The sequence below is a fragment of the Pygocentrus nattereri genome, chromosome 4 (assembly GCF_015220715.1).
Source record: "Pygocentrus nattereri isolate fPygNat1 chromosome 4, fPygNat1.pri, whole genome shotgun sequence".
Classification (NCBI taxonomy): domain Eukaryota; kingdom Metazoa; phylum Chordata; class Actinopteri; order Characiformes; family Serrasalmidae; genus Pygocentrus; species Pygocentrus nattereri.
The window spans coordinates 23,434,351-23,458,388 of NC_051214.1; the positions used below are offsets into that span (position 1 = coordinate 23,434,351).

Below are 24,038 nucleotides of genomic sequence, written 5' to 3' on the forward strand. Positions count from 1 at the left end.
ACTGACTCGTAAATTCACAACATCACCCTAAATTGTACACCACTGAAGGGTAGTAAGCATGAATGGGTAATCGGACTGCACAGCTGACTACATCTATATGGGTGTTTATTTGTTGAAAAGGTTTAAGCCTCCACTGTAAATTATAGTCTGCAGACTAAATGCTTTGATAGGTTTATAGTCAAGTGTACAGCTCTGTTCAGAACACCAATGATCTTCATAAATATGGACAAATTAATACTCAACGTGCAACATCTGCTTTGGCAAAACTTAAGTCTCTGATTTCTTTTTCAAAACTCAAACCTCTGTAGACTGGAAATCCTGTCAATGAAATGTAAAAAAAAAGTACTACAGAAAAGTATGAAAAAAAAAGCTGTTTATTTTTAAATCGCTCAAACAAAAAAAAATTTTCCTTGTTGTTGCTTTGCACTTAAATGTGAATCACTTTGACAACATTTTACTGAAACCATGAAAGAAAATCTCTTATGTACTGAAATGTTTGCATTTGGTAAAGCTGAAACACTCGAACACTAACAGGGAACCCATGGGGGGGAACAGAACCAATTCTCAGTTTTCAGAAATAATAATGAAGTTACAAAAAGATATAAGTGCTTATTACAGAATGACATTATTGATCCACGTTATAAGAACAGGTTTCAGACTGAGTGGAAGCCCCAACACTTAAAGGTTACTGAAAAGTGATGGCAGGGAACAAATCAATAAGCGGCAAAATGAAACCAAGTGACTTCCACAAATCTTTCTTAAAAACAAGTGTGCTCAAGTAATCAGCATTTACTCTCCGCTATCTGGCTCACTTGCCTCTGTTGATGGTTCCTGCCACGCTTTCACAAAGATTATATCATCATCATCATCATCAGATGTGTCCTGAACTCTGAGAGTGAGATGAGAAACCCTGGAAACGCTGAGCTCTTCTGAATCTGCATGTTCAGAAACGGATGCTTTTGCATCAAAGTCTGCAAAGCATGTGAGCGATTTCTGTGTAAGTACAGAACCTGATGACTGATTGGAAACAGATGGTTAATCTTGTGTTAGAGGTTTTCCTGTTTTTCTGAAAACTCACCAGAAGATTCTGTCACAGCAGGAAGTTCAGTGTCCAGCTTATCTCCTCGAAGCTAAGGTTAAGACAAGCAGTAATTAACATAATATCTACATACAAAGAGTACTTCAAGCGCAGAGCAGCATTATGGTAAAATACCATGTCATCAGATGCAATGTCCGAGTCCAGTTCAGGATCACTCACAAAATCAATCGGATCTTCTGTAAAACCTAGTTAGAACCAGCAGAATGTCACAAAATTCTCACTATACCATTTAACAAGAAATTAAAAGGACTTCAGACAAAAATGAAAACCCTTTAAATTAGTGTTTTTTGCTCCCCCCCCCCCCCCCCCCCCCCCTTACCTAAAGTAATACCTATGCACTCATGTCCCACAGTGTGCCAATGTACCAAAACCTGTCATCCCTGTGAGGGGAAAAAGTTGCTTTTCTATTGGCCAGAGGACTTTTCTGCTTTTATGGGTTAAGCATGGTTAAGAGGTATTAGTGACAGGGTTGCATACACATTGAGACTTCAAGTACAAAACCATTATTATTCGGAAGAAACTAAATCATGCTAATCAATGTTTTCACCATTAGAACCACTTCACACTTATATTTTGTGCATTTATTCAATGAAAATTCAATAGGGGGACAAAACGTGACTACATGGTGAGTCAAAAGTCACAAGACACCATTTTATTTTTTTATGCTGTCACAAGCCTCCACGATGCGGTGCTGAAGGTGGTGTTTGTTTTGCGGATTTTCTCAGCATACACAATTTGTTTGAGATGTCCCCAGTTATAAAAATCGATAATAAAATTAAAAATAAAATAAAATGTGTCTTTTGACTCACCCTGTACTTTAAATGGCTTAAAGTGTCTTACTGTTAACTTCTTCAATCAAAGCATCCAGATCAGGTTCAGCCCCAAGTTCCACATTCTGGACCTATGATTCAAATGTTAAGGTTTTAGCTTCATAATATCGATAATCCATATTTTTTTCTCAAGCTAACACAAAAATGTACCTTCTCTAGCGGTGCTACAGCAAGGAAATCTATCAGCTCATCTTCCTCCTTCCTGACCTCACTGGTACTTTGATCTAATGTTACCTTATCTTACAAAAAAATAAAACACAAAGATGAAGATTATTTCAGATAAGGTGAAAAGTTTTACATTTTTCAATAAATGAAAGAAAACATCAAAACAGACCTCTTGGTTCCTCAACTGGGGGACAGATCTCCACAGCATCTTCAGTTTGAGCCTAAAAGAAAATGCCCACTGATCAGCCATGACATTAAAACCACCTCCATTTCTACACTCATTGTCCATTTTATCAGCTCCTCTTACTACATAGGAGCACTTTGTAGTTCTACAGTTACAGACTGTAGTCCATCTGTTTCTCTGATACTTTGTTAGCCCCCTTTTCTCCTGTTCTTCAGTGGTCAGGAACCACATGGACCCTCACAGAGCAGGTGCTATTTCGAATCGTTCTCAGCACTGTAGTAAAACTGACGAGGTGGTGGTGTCTTACGCCCAACCCCATTTCTTATTTTCACCCCTACCCCTTGTTTTCGAGTGTAACCCTCCCTCTTGAAACTGAGTTACAAGGGGTAGTGGTTGAAATCTTCCCCCTATGAAATGGGACAACACTTCATAAATCAGATACGTCATCAGTTGTCGTCAGCGACTTTTACGTAAACAGACGAGATGAGGTTTTCCGGCCATTTCCAATATGCCGCCTCCAGCTGTGGTGATCTCACTTGTCTGTCACATGACAGGACAGGTGAATCACATTTAAAATAGCCTAGAAAAAATAATCAGGATGCATTTTCTTGCTTTGTCTCCAGACTATAGCAACAATGGTATATCACACTGACGTTTGTCTTTTATCCGAAAAAGACTGAAAAGCATGAGTGCTTGTGATTTTCACAACTTCAGTTTTACGCAATCAAATGCGTCACCGAATAAAAACAGCACAAACAAAAAACTACATCACTTCATTAACAGCTACTAGTGCTGCTCTGTCGGCGACCCTGCCAGCCTGCAGTGACAGCAGAGGAGGGGAAAGTTCAGCTCCTCACTGCTTAAATACATTTAGAGCATCATATGCCTTCAAAGATGGGGGCAATTATTTATTATTGCCATCAAGAATTCTTCAGTGATATGAAGCTGAACTTAGCTTTTTAATCACCAGCTTCATCATCGAATTTTCCCGTTCCACCTTAATTGGTGAGGCAACCTTACGTACCAGAACATAACTGCTGTACCATTTAGGGTGAAACGGGAAATTTCACCAGGTAGCGACCAAGACATCAGCGCATCACTGCCGATTTTTATGCGTGTTATGAAGGAAATGACCATCAAATGCTATGATGATTGTTCTCTTGCATTACAACGACTTTTTAACAAAGAAAATACTTACATTTGTGTGTCTTTCTGGGAAATGCATTCTGTATTTCTGGGAATTTTCTTATAACACTCTGTTCATTTGTAGCGTGCCTCTGAAAAACCTGCTTGAAGGGCCAAATAGCCCCAACCCTTCACCCTACCTCTCCATCTCAACAACAAGTGCGACAACCCTATCCCTACACATGAACACATAAAACGGAGAGGTAGGGCTAAGTGTTAGGGGCAAGGGGTGAAGTGGGATTGGGCCTTAGTGTGTGTTACGCTGGTATGAGTGGATCAGACACAGCAGTGCTGCTGGAGTTTTTAAACACCTCAGTGTCACTGCTGGACTGAGAAGAGTCCACCAACCAAAAATATCCAGCCAACAACGTCCTGTGATCTGAAGAATGACAAACGCAAACTGTACAGCAACATAAGCTATGGTCTCTGACTCTACATCTACAAGGTGGATCAACAAGGTAGGAGTGTCTAGTAGAGTGGACTGTGAGCAGATTCAGTGTTTAAAAACTGTACCAGCACTGTACCAGCACTACCTGCTCTGTGGTGGTCCTGACCACTGAAGAACAGGGTAAAAGGGGGCTAACAAAGTATCAGAGGAACAGATGGACTACAGTCTGTAACTGTAGAACTACAAAGTGCACCTATACAGTAAGTGGAGCTGATAAAATGGACAATGAGTGTAGAAAAGAGGAGGTGGCCATAATGTTATGCCTGATTGGTGCATTTTCTAACACCGGTTGCTTGAAAACACTAACTTTATAAAATCCCTTCAAAAGTCAACAATTCAGTATTTCACCTGAACCTCTGAATCGGTGGCGATGTTCTGCCTTAGAGCCAGTACTGGATCCATCTCCAACACTGGTTCTGTTCAGGAAGAATGAAGGAAACCACTGTATTTCTTTTCCTCAAAAAAAATGTACAGCATTCTATTAAGTACAATTATTATGTAATAAACCACATTATCCTAACCCTGTCCTTACAGTTATGCCTTTTATTTGTAAAAAAAAGACAATATTTAAAATTACAAACAAAAACTCAATCATTACAGGAGTTGAAGGCCTTCTCGTTCATGCAGGAAAAAACTGATCTAATGTAAATGAAATATAAAACAAAATAAATATAAATTCAAAATAGAAACAAAAATAAGCATTTATTATAAAAATATTTTACATACCTTTTTGCTCAGCTGAACCATCTTCAAATGTTTCACCCTACAGAAGAAATATTTTACACACATCCTGTTTGAAATCAACTGGAATCAGAAACCATAACATTTTCCATCTGTAACATGAGAAACTGTCTCAAAACTAGGTCTCAAAACTAGATTTCACTTGGATGATAGTGGTGAAAGGGGTAGGGATGTGCACAGGTGCTTAAATACTCGTTTAACAGCCCAAGGTGTGGTATTTATCTTTTAATTTGATGCGTCATTTTCTTATGACCTCTCCTTGGATCACCACCTTATCGTGGTGGAGGGGTTTGCGTGCTTGAATGATCTTAGGAGCTATGTTGTCTGGAGCAAAAGCTCCTGGTAGGGTCTCCCATGGCAAACTGGTCCTAGGTGACAGGTCAGACAAAGTGTGATCCATAATAACCCCTATGAAGACAGAAAAACAGGACTTGTGTACCCTGCCCGGAACAGGGTTACCGGGGCCCCACCCTGGAGCCAGGCCTGGGGGAGGGGCTCGCCAGCGAGCGTCTGGTGGCCGGGCATTTACTCATGGTGCCCGGCCGGGCCCAGCCCGAAGGAGTTACATGAGTCCCCCCTCCCATCGACCCACCACCAATGGGAGGGGCAGTAGTAGGGGTTCGGTGCGTTGTGGATCGGGCAGTGTCCGAAGGCGTGGGCCTTGGCGTTCTGATCCTCGGTTGCTGAAACTGGCTTTTGGAACTTGGAACGTTACCTCACTGGCGGGGAAGGAGCCTGAGTTGGTGCGCGAGGTTGAGAGATACCGGCTAAATATAGTTGGGCTCACCTCAACACACAGCTTGGGCTCTGGGTCCAATCTCCTTGAGAGGGGCTGGACTTTATTCTTTTCTGGAGTTGCCCATGGTGAGAGGCGGCGGGCAGGTGTGGGCTCTCTCATATCCCCTCGACTCGGTGCCTGTATGTTGGGGTTTTCTCCGGTGGACGAGAGGGTAGCTTCCCTACTCCTTCGGGTTGGGGAACGGGTCCTGACTGTTGTCTGTGCTTATGCACCGAACAGCAGTTCAGAGTACCCAGCCTTCTTAGAGTCCTTGGGAAGGGTGCTTGAAAGTGCTCCTCCTGGAGACTCTATTGTCCTACTGGGGGACTTCAACGCTCACGTGGGCAATGACAGTGAGACCTGGAGGGGTGTGATTGGGAGGAATGGCCTCTCTGATCTGAACCCGAGTGGTGTTCAGTTTTTGGACTTCTGCGGTAAACCACAGTTTGTCCATCACGAACACCATGTTTGAACACAAGGATGTCCATAAGTGCACATGGCACCAGGACACCCTAGGCCGCAGTTCAATGATTGACTTTGTAGTCGTGTCATCGGACTTGCGGCCATGTGTTTTGGACACTCGGGTAAAGAGAGGAGCTGAGCTGTCAACTGATCACCACCTGGTGGTGAGTTGGATCAGGTGGTGGGGGAAGATGCCGGTCAGACCAGGCAAGCCCAAACGCATAGTGAGGGTTTGCTGGGAACGTCTAGCAGAAGAACCTGTCAGATTGATCTTCAACTCACACCTCCATCAGAACTTTGACCAGATATCGGGGGAGGTGGGGGACATTGACTCAGAATGGGCCATGTTCCGTTCCTCCATTGCTGAAGCGGCTGACTGTAGCTGTGGCCGTAAGGTAGTTGGTGCCTGTCGGGGCGGTAATCCTCGAACCCGGTGGTGGACACCCCAGGTGAGAGATGAAGAAGGAGTCCTACCAGGCATGGTTGGCCTGTGGGACACCAGAGGCAGCTGGCAGGTATCGACAGGCCAAGCGATCTGCGGCTTCAGTTGTTGCCAAGGCAAAAACCCGTGTATGGGAGGAGTTCGGTGAGGCCTTGGAAACTGACTAAGTCAGCTCCGAAAAGATTCTGGCAAACCGTCAGGCGACTCCGAAGGGGAAAGCAGTGTGCCACTAGCACTGTATATAGTGGAGATGGTGTGCTGCTGACTTCGACTGAAGACGTCATTGGGCGGTGGAAGGAATACTTTGAGGACCTTCTCAATCCCACAGACACATTCTCCAGTGAGGAGGCTGAGTCTGGGGACATGGGAATAGGCTTGTCCATTACTGAGGCCGAAGTCGCTAAGGTAGTTAAGAAGCTCCTTGGTGGCAAGGCTCCAGGGGTGGATGAGATCCGCCCTGAGTTCCTCAAGGCTCTGGATGTTGTGGGGCTGTCTTGGCTGACACGCCTTTTCAACATTGCGTGGACATCGGGGGTGGTGCCACTGGATTGGCAGACTGGGGTGGTGGTGCCTCTTTTTAAAAAAGGGGACCGGAGGGTGTGTTCCAACTACAGGGGGATCACACTCCTCAGCCTCCCTGGCAAGGTCTATGCAGGGGTACTGGAGAAGAGAGTCCGGCTTATAGTAGAACCTCGGATCCAGGAGGAACAGTGCGGGTTCCGCCCTGGTCGTGGAACACTGGACCAACTCTTCACCCTCTCCAGGATTCTGGAGGGTTCATGGGAGTTTGCCCAACCAGTCCACATGTGCTTTGTGGATCTGGAGAAGGCATTCGACTGTGTTCCCCGGGGTATTCTGTGGGAGGTGCTTCGGGAGTACGGGGTACATGGCTCTTTGCTACGAGCCATTCAGGCCCTGTACAAACAAAGCTGGAGTTTGGTTCGCATAGCCAGCAGTAAGTCAGACTCGTTCCCAGTGAGAGTTGGACTCCGTCAAGGCTGCCCTTTGTCACCGATTCTATTCATAATTTTAATGGATAGAATTTCTAGGCGCAGTCAAGGGATGGAGGGTGTCCGGTTTGGTGACCTCAGGGTCACATCACTGCTGTTTGCAGATGATGTGGTCCTATTGGGGACATCAGGCTGCGAACTTCAGCTTTCGCTGGATCGGTTTGCAGCCGAGTGTGAAGCGGCTGGGATGAGAATCAGTACCTCTAAATCCGAGACCATGGTTCTCAGACGGAAAAGGGTGGACAGCCCTCTCTGGGTCGGGGATAGGCTCTTGCCTCAAGTGGAGGAGTTCAAGTATCTCGGGGTCTTGTTCACGAGTGATGGTACAAGGGAGCGGGAGATTGACAGGCGGATTGGTGCTGGGTCAGCAGTGATGCGGGCTCTTTACCGGTCTGTTGTGGTAAAGAAAGTGCTGAGCCATAAGGCAAGGCTCTCGATTTACCGGTCGATCTACGTTCCCACCCTTACCTATGGTCATGAGCTTTGGGTAATGACCGAAAGAATAAGATCGCGAATACAAGCGGCCGAAATGAGTTTCCTCCGCAGGGTGTCTGGACTCTCCCTTAGAGATAGGGTGAGAAGTTCAGTCATCCGCGAGGGACTCGGAGTAGAGCCGCTGCTTCTTCACGTCGAGAGGAGCCAGCTGAGGTGGTTCGGGCATCTGGTTAGGATGCCTCCTGGACGCCTCCCTCGGGAGGTGTCACAGGCGAGTCCACCTGGGAGGAGACCCCGGGGAAGACCCAGGACACGCTGGCGCGACTATATCGCCCAGCTGGCCTGGGAGCGCCTCGGAATCCCCCTTGGAGAGCTGGTGGTATTGGCTGGGGAAAGGGAGGTCTGGGCTTCATTGTTTAGGATGCTGCCCCCGCGACCCGAACCCCGGACAAGCGGAAGATAATGGATGGATGGATGGATTTTCTTATGATTCTAAATGAATACTTAGAATTTCTTGTATTACTATTTATCAACTGTGTGATAATTATATTTATATAACACTTCATTCCGGCAGTAGCTCAAAGTGCTATATAAAAAATGTAATCAATATTATTAAGGTGTTAATATTTGAAAACTGAAATCACTATTCAGGTTATTATTCATTTGTTACATTTCATCATGGAAAGATGGAGATAATATGCAGGCCAGCAGTGAAACAAAGTTTTGCTCGTATGTGTGAAACATGAATGTGATTGCAACTCCAATGATGCACGGTTAAGAACATAGCTGAGAGAAGAGACAGCGCGGCCATGTTACTAACAAGGTTCTACTCTGGCTGATAGTAGCTGATGAAAGTCCAGGAATGATTTCTCTGACAGATAACATGTTGGCATATCATCCACAGCATTTGAAACTGCATCACAGCGGCGCGACTACACTGTGCCATGTCAAAGCCTCCTTCATTTGCAACTGAGAAATGTGTTCTTTTCCACGCCAAAGAAGGATCCAACAGGTGCATATGCACCAGCCAACATATCCTGAGGTTCATTGCATGCCAGCAAGGATTCAAGAACATGGCAACATCTACCAAAAAGTGAACGTTGGCTGAAAAAACTTTTAAATATAAAGTATTGGGTTTAAACTGAGGCGAATAGCTAACACTACAAAGTGTTTAAAAAACATTATAATAAAACAATTATACATATACACATATATATGTAACGCAATCAGAAAACATGCTGTAGAGCAGACCATCTCATTTTCGTTCAGCCTTCGAAGCAGTTAGCTCTGTTGGCTTATTAGCCTATTTGAGAGGAAGCCTTCTGTGCTCATCCAACATAAAAACCTACTGATGTCCCTCAGCTATTTTTGAATAAGACAAGTTTAAGCACATTTCTTAGTGGGTTGCTATATTTTTGTGGAACACCAGGTTCATCACCTGAAACGCCAAGCCTACAGCTCTACATTATTTTCAGCCAAAGTCTGGTACTCCTTAAATATCAAAGTTAGTTGGAATGCCACATTTCTAGAAAGGGTTGCTGAGTGAAACATTTTATTATTGAACATTCATTTTAGAATCAGGCAGAAGCCATTACACTTCAATGGAAGTTTATGGGGGGGGGGGGGGGCGGCGACCTGTGTCTTAAGAGACACCATGAATCATGAATAATAATTTATTAACTAAAAATTGAGTTGACTAATAGTTGAGGCACATTTCAAGCACCAAAAAAAAAAAAAAAAAAAAAAAAAAAAAAAAAAAACACACCAATCTTACCATTTGCAGAGGAATATCAGGGCCTTCATCTGAGCCTTTGTGCTCATCTTCATACAAAATTTCTGCTAATAAAAAATAAACAGTGACTGGCATCACATTTTCCCCGACGGTCCCACATTTGCCCAACCAATCATAGACTCCACATGGGCCAGACAAATAAGATTACTCACTCTCAGCATCTCCCACCAAATAACCTGGCCAGGAGACATTTTTGTCTTGAGGCTGCAATAACAAGCACAGAAACACCTGAAGCAATGAAGAAATGTTCAGCCAACTCCTCCAGTGATGTTCGATTTGACTGCATTTATTAACTCTCAAAATATTTACCTGTTCCTCAGGGATAATGACCATATCCCTCACAACCACAGCACTAGGCTCTTCAACCATCTCCTCATCGTTTAATTCTAAAAGAGGCATTTCAAAGATTTCCAAGTAAACAAAATGTTTAAAAAATTATTTACAACAAAAGAATAAATTCTCTTACCAGAAGGTTCCTCAGAGGCAAAACCGGCTACAGCTTTATGCTTCATTTCTTCAGCCTATTAATAAATCACTTTCATCATGTCTGTTATGCATTTTTCATTTGATTTCCTCCAAAACAACAGAAGGACAAGTATATTTACCTTTGACAGAGGATCCGAAACATCAAACGCAGAATTTCGTTCCTCAAACATCTCTTTGCCTTCTTCTATGAGGCAAGATTGCAGATTAAATGTCAATGTGACGTGCAATATTGCAATTGTACAGTAGTCAATCACAAGATTGTTAAATCTGTTTACCACTACTTTCACAATTTATTACTAAAGCTAGACTGTTCAGCTTAGTATACCGCCTCAACTTTTTTGCATTTTATCAAAAAGTACGACTCAAGATCAAGTTTAAGTCTGCACTGCCTTAAATATATTACAAATATCTATTTTAATCAGAGATGATTGTACCTTTTGGTATACTGGTATTGACAGCACAAGGGACCTGTAGATATAATGACAGTACATTAAAACACTTAAAATGAATGTGGTGCCAGTGTTACATGACACAAAATTCTACCAACACTTAAATGGGAGCAAAATGAGCAACTGTAAATTTTCTATTGCAAAAGATGTTTTACAAAAGCTTAAACTTATGCCCCTGTTTAGTGGCATCAATTATGAAATTTTAATCGATAGAGCGCGTCATCTCAAATCTTCCACTTGTAGTCCTGATGTTACTAACCAACTTTCTAAAAGAATGTGTTTTACTCAATAGCAGACATAATTCAGACACCTCTCACAGCAGGCGTTTCTCCCAACAAATTAAAACTACACCTGTGAAGTCTCTTTAAAACAATTTAAAATGAATAAAGGAAAATCTAGAAGCAACTCAAGTAATTTCAAACCAAATTTCAAATCTACCCAAAAAAAATATTGAAAAAATGTTTCTATAAAATGCTATATAAACTTGCTTTGCCTTAGCTATCATGTGGAAAACCTAGATATGGAAAAGTTAGTTTAGTGTATTTTTTTTTTTGGAGGCAGAGATTATATTCATGTACACAGTTTAACATTCATCAAGTGAAAATGTACAATACAAAACACTGCACGGGACCACAGTAAAACTAAGTTTCCAATTATGCAATCACCATCCTACTTTTATATAATTTCCCTTCTCTGCCTAATGGTTTATTAACACCCTCTAATATTTCATTTTTATTTTACAATTCTGAAAAATAAAACATTTTATAAATACATACCATGATCTATCAGGCGGTTTTATCGCATCACATCTTGCTAGCTGTAGTACATAGTCAGATGCCTAGTTTTCATGCAAACTCACTGATATGATTACAGCAGCCCCAGTTATTTCTAGTGATATTTTAGTTTTAAGCCCTTGTTCTGGTTCCTTGTGCTTTACAATGACAACAGACCTGTTCAATGATGGGCCATGAATATCAGACTATAGGTCATATCATTGCTATATCTGCCAATTACTACTACACTGCTCAAAAAAATAAAGGGAACACATACAACACAATATAACCAAGTAAATCAAACTTCTGTGAAATCAAACTGTCTACTTAGGAAGCAACACTGACAATTTCACAGCTGTTGTGCAAATGGAATAGACAACAGGTGGAAATTATTGGCAATTAGCAAAACACATTCAATAAAAGAGTGGTTCTGCAGGTGGGGACCACAGACCACTTCACAGTACCTTTCTGCTTTCTGGCTGATGTTTTGGTCACTTTTGAATGTTGGTGGTGCTTTCACACTCGTGGTAGCATGAGACGGACTCTACAACCCACACAAGTGGCTCAGGTAGTGCAGCTCATCCAGGATGGCACATCAATGTGAGCTGTGGCAAAAAGGTTTGCTGTGTTTGTCAGCGTAGCGTCCAGAGGCTGGAGGCGCTACCAGGAGACAACAACCCAGGAGCAGGACCGCTACCGCCGCCTTTGTGCAAGGAGAAACAGGAGAAGCACTGCCAGAGCCCTGCAAAATGACTCCATGAGGATGGTATGAGGGCCTGACGTCCACAGATGGGGGTTGTGCTCACAGCCCAACACCGTGCAGGACGCTTGGCATTTGCCAGAGAACACCAGGATTGGCAAATTCGCCACTGGCGCCCTGTGCTCTTCACAGATGAAAGCAGGTTCACACTGAGCACGACAGACGTGACAGAGTCTGGAGACGCCGTGGAGAGCGATCTGCTGCCTGCAACATCCTTCAGCATGACCGGTTTGGGTCAGTAATGGTGTGGGGTGGCATTTCTTTGGAGGCCCGCACAGCCCTCCATGTGCTCGCCAGCGGTAGCCTGACTGCCATTAGGTACCGAGATGAGATCCTCAATCTCCTTGTGAGACCATATGCTGGTGCAGTTGGCCCTGGGTTCCTCCTAATGCAGGACAATTCTAGACCTCATGAGGCTGGAGTGTGTCAGCAGTTCCTGCAAGATGAAGGCACTGACGCTATGGACTGGCCCACCCGTTTCCCCAGACCTGAAGCTGATTGAGCACATCTGGGACATCATGTCTCGCTCCATCCACCAACGCCACGTCATCAGGAGCATGCCCAGGCGTTGTAGGGAGGTCATACAGGCATGTGGAGGCCACACACAATATTGAGCCTCATTTTGACTTGTTTTAAGGACATTACATCAAAGTTGGATCAGCCTGTAGTGTGTTTTTCCACTTTAATTTTGTGTATGACTCCAAATCCAGGCCTCCATTGGTGAATAAACTTGATTGCCCTTGATGATTTTTGTGTGATTTTGTTGTCAGCACATTCAACTTTGTACAGAACAAAGTATTCAATGAGAATATTTCATTCATTCAGATCTAGGATGTGTTATTTGAGTGCTCCCTTTGTTTTTTTGAGCAGTGTATATACATTTTCCACCCTCAGCAAAAAACAAAACTCACAATAAAATTTAATGCCATCTATTTACCTGCAATAGTTCTGCTGGTACGATCTCAAAGATGTTAACAGGATCTACCACCACCTCAGAATCATGGTCTAAAAGCAGTACCTGTAAAACAAGCACCAGGAATTGTTTCACAGTCATATCTCATTATTTTAGAATTGCAACTGAATGCTGAATTTATGGTGGACAAAAATCAGTTAAGGTTGTGATATTCACTACTATGAGTGAGTTCACAGCAAAATATATACTTACCAAGGTAGTATCATCAGATATCTTTAAAATCTGTGCTCGGCACCAGTTCTTGTGTGCATGGGACCAAATGACACATTCTGACCCAATCCGATTTCTCTCTGCAGTCCTCCGTAAGTACCCCATATCTTAAGAAGCAAAAGTTTTAATATAGGCATAAAAATCATAACGCATCCAATGCAATGCATATCCTGTGAATGTGATTTGAACATACCTGATTTAATAATCTCAGGATCATCCTCAATCCCGCTCTGTTCATGTTCTGGAGTTGAAGGTTTTTCAACTTTTTCATCACTGAGCTGGTCTTTCCGAAATGAAATTTCCACCAGGTCGTTCAAAACATTTAAATGTGAATCCACTTCTACGTCCAATTCATTACTGCCACGATTTTCAGAGCCTGGAAAGGTCTCCGTTAACTGGGACTTCTCTGCAATCAGATCCTCAACTACAACCAGCTCTCTTATGTGCTTTAATCCAGACTCCTCATCTTCAGATGGTATTATGCCCATGTCAGCATCACTTGTATCTAATGCAGCCTGTTTTTGATGCTCAACCATTATACTTCTACATTCTACTTCTGCATGGTGTATTTCAACTGTCGAAATGCAAACACCATCCTTTGGATTGTCCACAGCTGTTGGAGGGAAGTCCTTGGGCCTTACAATAGCTTCAGCAACACATTCAGAAGATCTAATTTCAAAAACCACCGAAGGATCAACAGAAGGAACTAGCAGTGCATTTGCTTCAAGTGATGCGCTCTTGCAATTCCAACAATTTTTCATTGCATCATTGATGACTTGTTCACCACATTCTAGCTTAACAAAATGAGGGGTCTCTAGTTCCAACAGGCTGCTCAGTTTCAAAACTGTGACTTTCAAGAGCTGGTCAGTGACTAGCTCAAAGAACTGATCATCTGCCTCGTCATTCCAGGAGCCCTCTGAAATATCAAAACCGTCAAGCTGGCAGGCAAATGCCTGAGGTGGCAAATCAGACACCTCACATGGCAGGGGTCTGACCTCACTCATTTTAACTTTTGACTCGTTTCCATAGTCAACAAATATAACGGATAGCGTATCATGTTCTCGTGAGGTCACCTTTGCACGATACCACAGCTTGTCCTCAGGATAAAGGGCAATGCATCCACTTCCAATTAGCAAGGATTCATCATTCAAAGCTTCGGTTTCCAAAGCATTTCCAGCCTTTTGTATTACATCAGAAATCCTCTGCAGTTTTTCTGTCTCTGCATTCTGACACCAGAAAAGTTGAGGCCCACAGACAAATGAGGCATATCCAATGATGGTCATCCCTTCTGAAATATCAGGATTCTTATAAAACGCACCAAGATTGAAGCCAGACAGTCCACACTCAGTGACTGAGTTCTTTAATGCATTAGTTGGTGCAGTTGTGACGGATGCATCACTGGAGAAAGTAGATCCCAACAGCTTACCACTGACCTCAAGCTTGACCTCCCACACAGACCCTAACAATTTGATGAATGTGCATGTAACCTTACCAGCATTTGCTTCAATTTCTTTCTTTAAGATAGAAGCCACTTCACTATCAGCATTATTCATTCCAGTCAGTGAGCAGGGAATGCTATATCTTGGATGTGAAGACAATAACCTGTCCAGAGAGCATAACTGTGAGACTGAAACCTTTGCACAGTTTCCAAAATCAATGAATTCCACATCAACTGCGTCACTGATGGACATTTTCCTGACAACTGCGCGATACCAACAGCTATCGTCAGGGAACACTGCACTGACCAGGTCACCTTCACAAATGTCACTGGGGTTAATGGGCACATACTGTGACTGGTCATCATTTAACTTCTCTCCCAGAGAACAAATGTCATCTTCATCGTTTAGTAACTGAACAAAGAAGCTCAAAGGACTATCGTAATGCGAGATGAACACTTCCTCTTCCATTCCTTGTTTTATCTCTTTCAAGGGAAGCTCAGCTTCTTTTAGGCCACATGGCTTAGTGCCATTCACTTCTACAGATTCAGTCTGGGATTCTCTATAAGAATCAAGATGCCTCAACTCCATTTGGGTCACGTCTCTTCTCGTGTCTCCACCTTGGGACTTCACTGTGCGATCAACTGGTTTGGACACATTATCTTTCAGGCATTTCCAGTCATTAGGAGTCTGCTGTGGTTCTTTTCCTCTTTTAAAGCCATGCACGTTTTCATGAGCCTTAATGACTGAACCTGCTTCATCACAACTGTAGCCTTCATTCACTCTGTGTGACACATTCTGTGCATTCCGATCCTTGAAATTAAATCCTTTTACAGTCACCTGTTCATTTTTCTCACGTTCAATGCGAAATTTCTCTCTGATCATTGCGTTCACCCGAGTTCTCCCATTATAAAGCTCAACAATTAGTTTGCCATTTGGTTCTTTGGCTACTACCAATGCTTTGAGAGCGCGATCAGTCACAAAATTCTCAAACCAATTGTTTACTTCATTTGGCACTTTTTCAGGCATGTCAGAAAGTCCACCCTCAATTGCCTGAACAGGTACGGCCATAATTTCACCGGCTTCAAATGGAACTGGAAGGATATCTGATATATCAACTTCCTGCTTGTCCCCATAATCCACAAAGTTGACAACAATTGAAGGCTTTGTTGACGTAATCTGTCCCCTGTACCAAAGACCATCTGTGTATTTTGCAAAGCAAACTTTTCCAAAGGTCTCTGGGCAGTCAATGCTCTCCAGCTGACTGCATAATTTGTTGACTTTTTCTGCAAGTTCTTCAAGCTGTGCAGAATTTCTTTCAAGTTGGCAAAAGAAGTGATTGACATTTTTGACACTGGTGATGTTTACATCTTCCTCAGACCCAGTTTTCACACCGTGTGTAGAATAGTAGTATGAGTTCAGGAGAAAAGGTAGAAGAGGTCCTTTTGTAGATGGTGCATGGTCAGCCAAACCTCTTTGGAGAAAAAGGTTGGAAACACTTTGGAAAGGAGTCTCCAGATCCACCACATTGAATGCCACTTTCTGAACATCATGCATTACTGCATACACGGTACATTTCAAGACCACATTCATAGAGGCTGCGTTATCCACAAAGTCTTTAAACTGTGACGTGGCATCCGGGCCCCAGTCTGAAGGGTAGTGAGAGACTGGATGAATCAGGTTATACAAGCTGCACCGGAAGGCCTGTCCTTTCAACTTTAGGAACGCTGGATTAATGCGCCGAAGGTCATGTATGGCAACCTTTTTCGTCTGTCCATAATCAACAAACAGCACAGTCACATGGGGAGTCTGGTGCCTTTGAATGACCAAGGCTCGATACCACATTCCATTCTCTGGATGATTAGCAACACAGGCCGATTCCAAAGGGGTTTGAAATTGACTGTTTGCATAGTATTCCTGGAGGTCTTGCATAAGCAGTTTCAGACATTCTGCATTGTTAGCTTTTTGACACCAAAAATCATTTGGGCTCTCAATATAAGACACCGTGACCTCAACTGAACTCCCAATCGGAAACAAGTACTCTTTGAAAGCGGCTCTGGTCTCAGTTACAGCAGGTGAACTGACTGCTGGAGAGATGTATTTCTCAGTTATGTTACAGGTCTGTCCCTTTTGAGGGTAGCCTTTCACAACAGGCTTGTCTACAACTTTCTTCAGACCTACACTCTCTGCAAAGCCTACACTGCACAGCAACTTGGATAAATCCTTTTCTCCATCAGACTCAGAATCAATTAACTTGACAACATGAGTATAATTGCATTTGGCAAGTACGTGCACATCAAGAACTTTATCTAGAACAGCTTTTGAGAAGAACAGCGTGGATTTTTGATCCCAGCTTTCACCATTTGGTTGGATGCCATAGAGAGCACACTTTACTGCCAAGGCTGGCAGCTTTTGAAATCTGGGAGGCAGCTCACGAAGGTTGTAACAATCAACCAGTTCTGTATTTCCATAATCAAGGAAGAAAATATCTGCTCTCTCATCACTGACTCTACAAACAGCGGCTCTGTAGAACACACCATCTTGACACTTGGCCACACAGAACTGGCCAGGTACAGGCTTTCTAATCAGTCCCTCAGGGCTGGCCAGATCACTATATAGCTTTTCTAAGCCTTCCATTAGCTGGTCAAACTCACCAGCATACTTTTGTGTCTGAATCCAAAACTTTGCAGGACTGTCAACATGCTTAACAACAGCCACATGAGAAGTGTTGGGTGACAGACTTTCTGTAAAAAAGACAGGTGCGTTTCCTTTCAAATCCAAGCCAGTTAAATTTGTACCTTTTGGCTCGTTTCCAACAGACATCTTGCTCTTCTGAGATGATGTGCTCTTGCGAACTGCATAGTCTGTATGGGACTTTGAGTCAATTAAGCATTTTTCTCTCAATCCAAACAAGCTGTTAACGCTTGTTTTTTCATCTCCATAGAGAGTGACATAGTGTACACCCTCCGAAAGGCTTTGATACTCAAACTTGGCAATGACCGTTCTGTTGAGCAGTAAGGATTTCAAGAAGTCGATCTGTGAAGCTGACCAACCAAGCCCTCGGTCAATAATCCCATGGAGCGAGCATATGTAGGTCACAACAGGCATGCGGAAGAATTCTGAGGCCAGTGGTCTGATATCCTCTACTTGGACAAATTGTTTCTTTCCATAATCCACATGCAGTACCTCTGCCACACTGTTCGAGGACATGACCTGCTGCAGAATAGAGCGATACCACTTGCCATCACTTCCTCTTGATGCACAAGGGGCTCCCAGGTTCTCAGGCCTGGCAAAAAAAGCACCAACTCTTCCTTCATAATGCTGAGTAATGTGTTCTGTTAGTTTCCTGAGCTCCTGTGAGAACACCTTTAGCTGACAGAAGACTCTAAGAGGATCGGTCACCTCTGTGACAATCACAGTCTCGACCATTTCTGTTTCCAGCTCCGGATACATGTAACAGTGCTGCTTCTCGGTTTGATCCGGGAGCTCCATCGGTTCGTTTTTGACGGTTATTTGCGGGTCTACGGATTCCATGTGAGACTGCAAAGAACGTGTAACAAAGTCTCTGAACCTTTCATTTGACAATTTCTTTGCAAACCCCATTTCAAACATTTGCTTAGACAGGCATGGTATATCGAGCAGAAATGTACGTTGAGGTACTACAACATCCTGGACACAGGCAGTGACTTTTCTCCCACTGAATGTTTTCATGAACTCCAAGGCCATTTTTGACCATCTATTTTCAGGGGACAGGGGTAGGACATTGGCCAGAACACAAAATTCAACTTCAGGAGGTAGGTAAAAAAAGTCCGTTTGCCCCCATGCCAGAGTGTCAGTAGTGGCGCGAAGCGTTCTGCCCTCATCAATGAGAAACACACTGTAGTCTGCAGGATTTCTTGAGACTATACGGGCTCTATACCATGTTTCGTAGACCCGCACAAGGCACAGGTCACCAGGACTGCCTTCTGCCTCATGAAATACTTGCCTGGGGTACTGAATCTCTTTTTTCATTCGCTGATAGGCAAGTCTCCGGTCCTGGTCAAAATTACACCAAAACTCTACCAGAACACAAAGAGGATTCAAGTTCACTCTGGCGATTAGCACAGACACACTGGAACCAGGTGATGGGAGTCCAGGAATGGAACACATTGCAGCGTTTTCCAGGAATCAGGTTTTCCTTCAAAAGATTCTCAATGACTAGAAGCATGGTATCTGTTAAAAAAAATAAAGTAAAAAGAATCAGCCACCATAAGAACACGCATGCTAAAACTCAAGACTTGACAGACCTTAAAATCAGTCAAATTGGAAGAGATGAGGTGAGGGGTGAGCTACACATCTCTACTCCTCCAGCTGTACTGTTACTAGTTCAGCTGGAGAAAACCACTTTCAGATCATTCAGTTTACAAAATACAATTTCATGTCTCAAAGTTAAAGATGGACGTTTGAACTGCTGTTACTCATTATGAATATCCATTTTTTCTAAGGATTAAAAACAATGAAAATTTTCATTATTATTATTATAGGGACATGATTATACTTCAGGTTTCGTACAGCTCTAAAATACCACAGTAGCTGGTGCTCTCTCTTTGAAACTTTGAGCATGCCAATGTCAATTTTAAACCTGAAGTGGCCAATGAAGCACAATTTCTATGAAAGTTTACTTTTTAACTGGATGCAGCTCAACGGTGAAAAACATTATGGGAGTGAATTCTGTACATGGTTTTCACAGCATGGTGCTCACGACAAGTGCCAGAAAGCAGTCTCTGGTCACATGCTCACTACTAGCAAAAAAAACTACAACACAAACTGCAAAACCACACCGAAAACAAAGTTAGCTTTAATTTTTCACCAGAAAGTGTATTTTGAACAGTTTAAGCAGGCACAGAATATAATGTGGGGTTACCACAACCTACAGTGTTGAGACATCTCGATTAAGAGGATCCTCCGAGTAAAGAGCAGCCGGCAATCTGTAATTACGGCTCCTATTTTTGTGCAAACAGTAAAGGAGCAGATGCTGTGCTGGTAGTGCAGGAAAGTGTTTTTTTAGGAAAGCAAAAATGAATCTCTACCTCAGCAGCGCAGTCATTACAAATCGTAAAGCACTACAAAGCCAAAGTCAGTCATTCTAAAGAAACATCCACTTTATCTATCCAAGGGAGTCACTGGTGTTACTGATCATCATTGGCGTTACACACAAGAACGGTAACACCAATGACATTTTTAATGAAAAATGCATGTTACAAAATGGCTGCTACAGAGCATCAAACCACATCGTTCACAGAATATCCAAGAAAAATGTGCCATTTAACCCATTTGTATTCCTTTTTTCACAATTACCCAAGAATAAAGCAGGTCACACCAGTGACCTCAACTAAAAGCTTCATATGAAATCAGGAGCTAAATGACAACATTTCTGAAAGACACAGTGGACTCACCATGCACTTTTCTTCATAGCTCCTCAGAAAACAGGTAAAAGGAAGTCAAGTGACGTCAGTGTGAGTTTTATTTCAAAATAAGATTTTTTTTTTAACGTGGTAAGGCACCAACGACAACTCCACAACTTTCAGTATAGATGTTACAATATTTATCTGCCCTTTGCCAACTGCCATGTTGGGAAAGAGAAGTGAGAAAAGTGTAGAGGACAAATTTATTGTTAAAAAGCTCGCTAGTCATGTCACAAACTGGTTCACGTTTCTTTAAGAACTTACAGGCACCCCGACAGTCAGTTTACCATATACACACACACTGATCTATACTGTTTACCAGAGAGAGAGAGAGAGAGAGAGAGAGAGAGAGAGAGAGAGAGAGAGAGAGAGAGAGGCGAAACATCACAGCTGTGATTTTGCCGTGATGTTATATAACGCAGTCCCTCTCGTGTTACGTCAGGGTAACGAACTCCACTCAGTGGCTGCTCAGCCGGCAGTTCGTTCTCCAGCTCCTTAGACTAAATTCCCAAACTGACATCACGGCTGAGCAGCTTTTAAGTCGGCAGCTGTGACAGAAAACAAACAACCTGGAAATAGCCAGAAATGCACCGAATACCATTCGTCAAACATTTGGTCTGATCTTCAGAGTCTGCCCAAATCGGACTGAGCCATAAAACTGACGCAATATCAAGTTTAGCTCAGTTTTGTCAATGATGCCAGATCAACACTAACGTTGTTTGGCTCCAGTCAGTCTGTAAAGCATTCAGATGTTCTTCTGCCACAGACTGAAAAGCTGTTCAGCGGTGACGACAGTTTGGGAATTTAGTGTCGTCTCATCTTCAGAGTCTGACCAAATCGGCTGTCGGTCAAATTTTGTCTTAAAATATGTCATTTTTCCCCGCTTGTTTTCCTGCTCCAACACTCGCGTAATTAATGTTTTATTATACTTAGGAATCAGTTGTGATGATGTGCTCTCACCCTTAAAATTACAGAGGCTCGCCCTTCCTGATAACTTGGCCGTATAGCCAGCAGCCCTGAAATGGTCCTTTGAGTGTTGGTTTTTTTTTTTTTTAATTATTTGATTAATATTAGTACATCAACGCGATTTTTTCCTTCTCGCCTCCCAAAATGTTTAACCGAGATAACCGATGAACAAACGGGCTAATTTCACTCCCACAGGTCTAATCAGAATTCAGTCACGTGTCCTCTAAACTCGTAAAATTTTAGTGTGCTGTGCATCTGGAGGTGAAATATCAGTGTTTCAGCATCACTAAATCAAACGATGTACTAGTTAATGGAAAAGCCGTCGGCATATCAGCAGCCCAGCTAACTAACGTGCGACTGCCTGCGGCTAACAGTGGTGACCAACCTCTCAGACCAAAACAGCAGTTACGCTAGTTGTACTGGTTTTAGGTGATCCGTGAAAGTCATTTAATGTTAGACACAAAAAAACTGCACACGTCTAACTCATCTCTCAACATTAGCGAGGATTTTAACTAACAACGATAACTTACAATCGCCATTTCCTGCTCGTCGGCCAGCAGGCAGGACATTCAGACCGATCATGGCGGACTTGTACCCTAACGCCAATTACTGGAGCTCACTGGTTAGGCCGCCTAGCTTAGAAAAGCAGCAAGCAGGCTGAAGCAACGCGAACGTAGCACGAATTCCCCTCAGTTATAAAATTATAGCTATATTCCACCTCCATCTGTACAGCCATCTACCTCAAATATCGCCCGGTTGTACGCGGCGTTGTTTACTGGCCGCGTCCGCCACCGGTCGGCGGTTAGCTTAGCTTAGCTCGCTAATTGGCTAACGGTCACTAACGTCAGTTACGTTCAAAGCCTTCGTAGTTTAAACTCCTGTTATGCGACCGAGCTCAAAATGTCAGTGAAAGCAAAAAAACACATTTCTGACCGCTTCATCTGTTTAATTAACCTTACCTGAAGTCAGCGCTGCGGCGAAAATAGCGACAGCAGCCGCGCAGATCAGTCAGCTAACTGAGCTGAGCTGACGCCACTCGTCTGCTCCGGAATAACGACAAATTAGCCTGGACAGTCGAGACGGAGCTCAGCTTGGCGCCCTTATTCAAAAGCTCCTCCTCCAGTACAGAAAAAACCAGGCGTAAAGCTGTGAGGTAAAACTACCGTCTTATTGACGGTACACACGTTTATTGAGGGATTTATTGATTTCTTTTAACTGCCATTTCGGAAACACTGGAGCGCAGCGGGTGGTAATTTATTGAGGCAGTGCGCTGCTGTGAATATGAATGAGCACCCAGAGCATTCAGACCAGGCTTTGTCCTCACCAGAGGTGAAGTACACAAACCATGTACTTGAGTTAAAGTAGAGACACCCAAGGTCAAATATTACTCCAGTAAAAGTAGAAGTTCCTCCCTTTAGACCTCCACTTGAGTAAAAGTACTAAAGTATTTGTCTTCAAATGTACTTAAGTATCGAAAGTAAAAGTACTAAAAGAGTAATTATGGCTCTGATGTCCTGTTATCATTTTTATAACAAGACTCACTTCATGAACTCATTTTAGGTGAAAGTCCTCCAGCGTCTCTCTTGGTAAACCAGTCTTTTAATAGAACGTCATTAATTAGTGACGCTGACGTCTATTAAAATGATCATAAGCACAAAACACTGAAGGTAAACAGTTTCCATCAGGGAGAACCGAGTGGCTCTGAAATCACTTTTTACAAACAAGCAAAGTTTCAGTTTAAGATTTATTTACAACTTAGTTCCAAGTTTAAGTTTAATAAAAACTGGCTTTAAACTCAGGATCACAAATGAGTTTCCTTTACTATGTTGATCTGTAGGTCTCTGTTCATAAACATAAACCAGCCCAAACTAATTTACTATAAAATGAAATGGTGTTTGTAGAAATTCAGAAAAAAGCCGCGTCAGTCACGACTGCATATTTCTATATTGTGCTCTATTTACACAAAGTTAGGTTAGTTCATCATTTATGTTGAACAGACTCTCCCAAAATTTTACGCTGCTACTCTGATGTTGAACCGTGTGCTGCACTGGGTCGGTATGACCAACAGGTCAAAACAAGCTCAGAACAAAGTGACCGCTGTGCCCTGATTGGTGTTCTTGCTTTGCGCTTCTTTCCTTTTGACATGTTACGTTTTTATAGACAGAGAAACCAAAAGGAACGACAGATTTCTCAAAATGTAGTGGAGGAAAAAGTCAGATATTAGACTTTGAAATGTAGTGGAGTGAAAGTAAAAAGTCGCCCAGAATGGAAAAAAAACTTCAGTGAAGATGCACAACAAAAGTACTTAAGTACAGTAACTAATTACATTTACTCCGTTACTGTCCACCACTGGTAATCACTGTATTAAATGTAATTCATGAAGAGCTTCAAATGATCAGTTATCACTCTCCTACTGATACGAAGTGAGTCATTATCATCAGTAGCCACGTTTACATGCAGCCTGATAATCCGACTAACAGCTCAATCGGAAGAGAATACGTCCATGTAAACACCTCAATCGGAATAGACCAAATCCGATTGAGGCCAAACGGAATGCAATTTGTATCCGATTGAACGAGGTGGGTAATCCTGTAAATAACCCGTTAAATATTAGAAAAATATCCGTGTAAACGCCTGAATCTGATTACTCTCCAATCGGAAGGCGTAAGAACGTTCTGCGCATGCGCGGCGCGTCACGGCGAAAGGTTTATACCGGTCAGCATGGCGGAGCTGAAGCTGGTCTGCAGAGGAGACGAGGTTTAATGAGCTTTAAAAGACGGCGGCGGGACGGACGACCAGCTTGTGTCTCAGAGCACGACGTCTTCCTTTATAAGTGCATATGAATGACGTTTTTATGAGTCTGACGTCAGTTTAAAGCAATTAAAACCTCAAGCGCGCCGACTGGACCTCACGTGATGCTCGCTGTCATGGTAACGTTCACTCTCAGCGCTGCTCCACGCATGCGCGTCA

At 42.9% G+C, this 24,038-nt stretch overlaps 1 protein-coding gene across 3 annotated transcripts; it reads right to left on the minus strand.

Annotated features, from left to right (window-relative positions):
* Nucleotides 1-358: 358 nt before the first annotated feature.
* Nucleotides 359-22,402, minus strand: tdrd6 (tudor domain containing 6). 3 transcript variants are annotated; one of them, XM_017720186.2, is made up of 18 exons: nt 22,028-22,402; nt 13,416-18,870; nt 13,205-13,329; nt 12,977-13,057; nt 10,492-10,525; nt 10,177-10,241; nt 10,038-10,092; nt 9,881-9,957; nt 9,724-9,775; nt 9,554-9,615; nt 4,638-4,674; nt 4,260-4,327; nt 2,264-2,315; nt 2,080-2,168; nt 1,940-2,000; nt 1,214-1,284; nt 1,079-1,130; nt 359-971 (listed from the first exon to the last, which is right to left on the minus strand). In XM_017720186.2, exons 2-18 carry the CDS (start codon nt 18,805-18,807, stop codon nt 790-792), a joined length of 6,555 nt encoding a protein of 2,184 aa, XP_017575675.2. In that variant the 5' UTR covers nt 18,808-18,870; nt 22,028-22,402; the 3' UTR covers nt 359-789. The 3 variants fall into 3 exon arrangements, with proteins under 3 accessions (XP_017575675.2, XP_017575674.2, XP_017575676.2); XM_017720185.2 differs by having other exon boundaries at nt 9,554-9,618; XM_017720187.2 differs by having other exon boundaries at nt 920-993; nt 9,554-9,618.
* Between the last annotated feature and the right edge of the window lie 1,636 nt (nt 22,403-24,038).

Coding starts and splice junctions, on each gene's coding strand:
- tdrd6 (XM_017720185.2), bottom strand. CDS start 18,807: ATGTGTTCCATTCCTGGACTCCCATCACCTGGTTCCAGTGTGTCTGTG. Junction 10,526..12,976: donor TACCAGCAGAACTATTGCAG/GTAAATAGATGG, acceptor TTATATCTACAG/GTCCCTTGTGCTGTCAATAC. Junction 1,131..1,213: donor ACATTGCATCTGATGACATG/GTATTTTACCAT, acceptor TCTTAACCTTAG/CTTCGAGGAGATAAGCTGGA.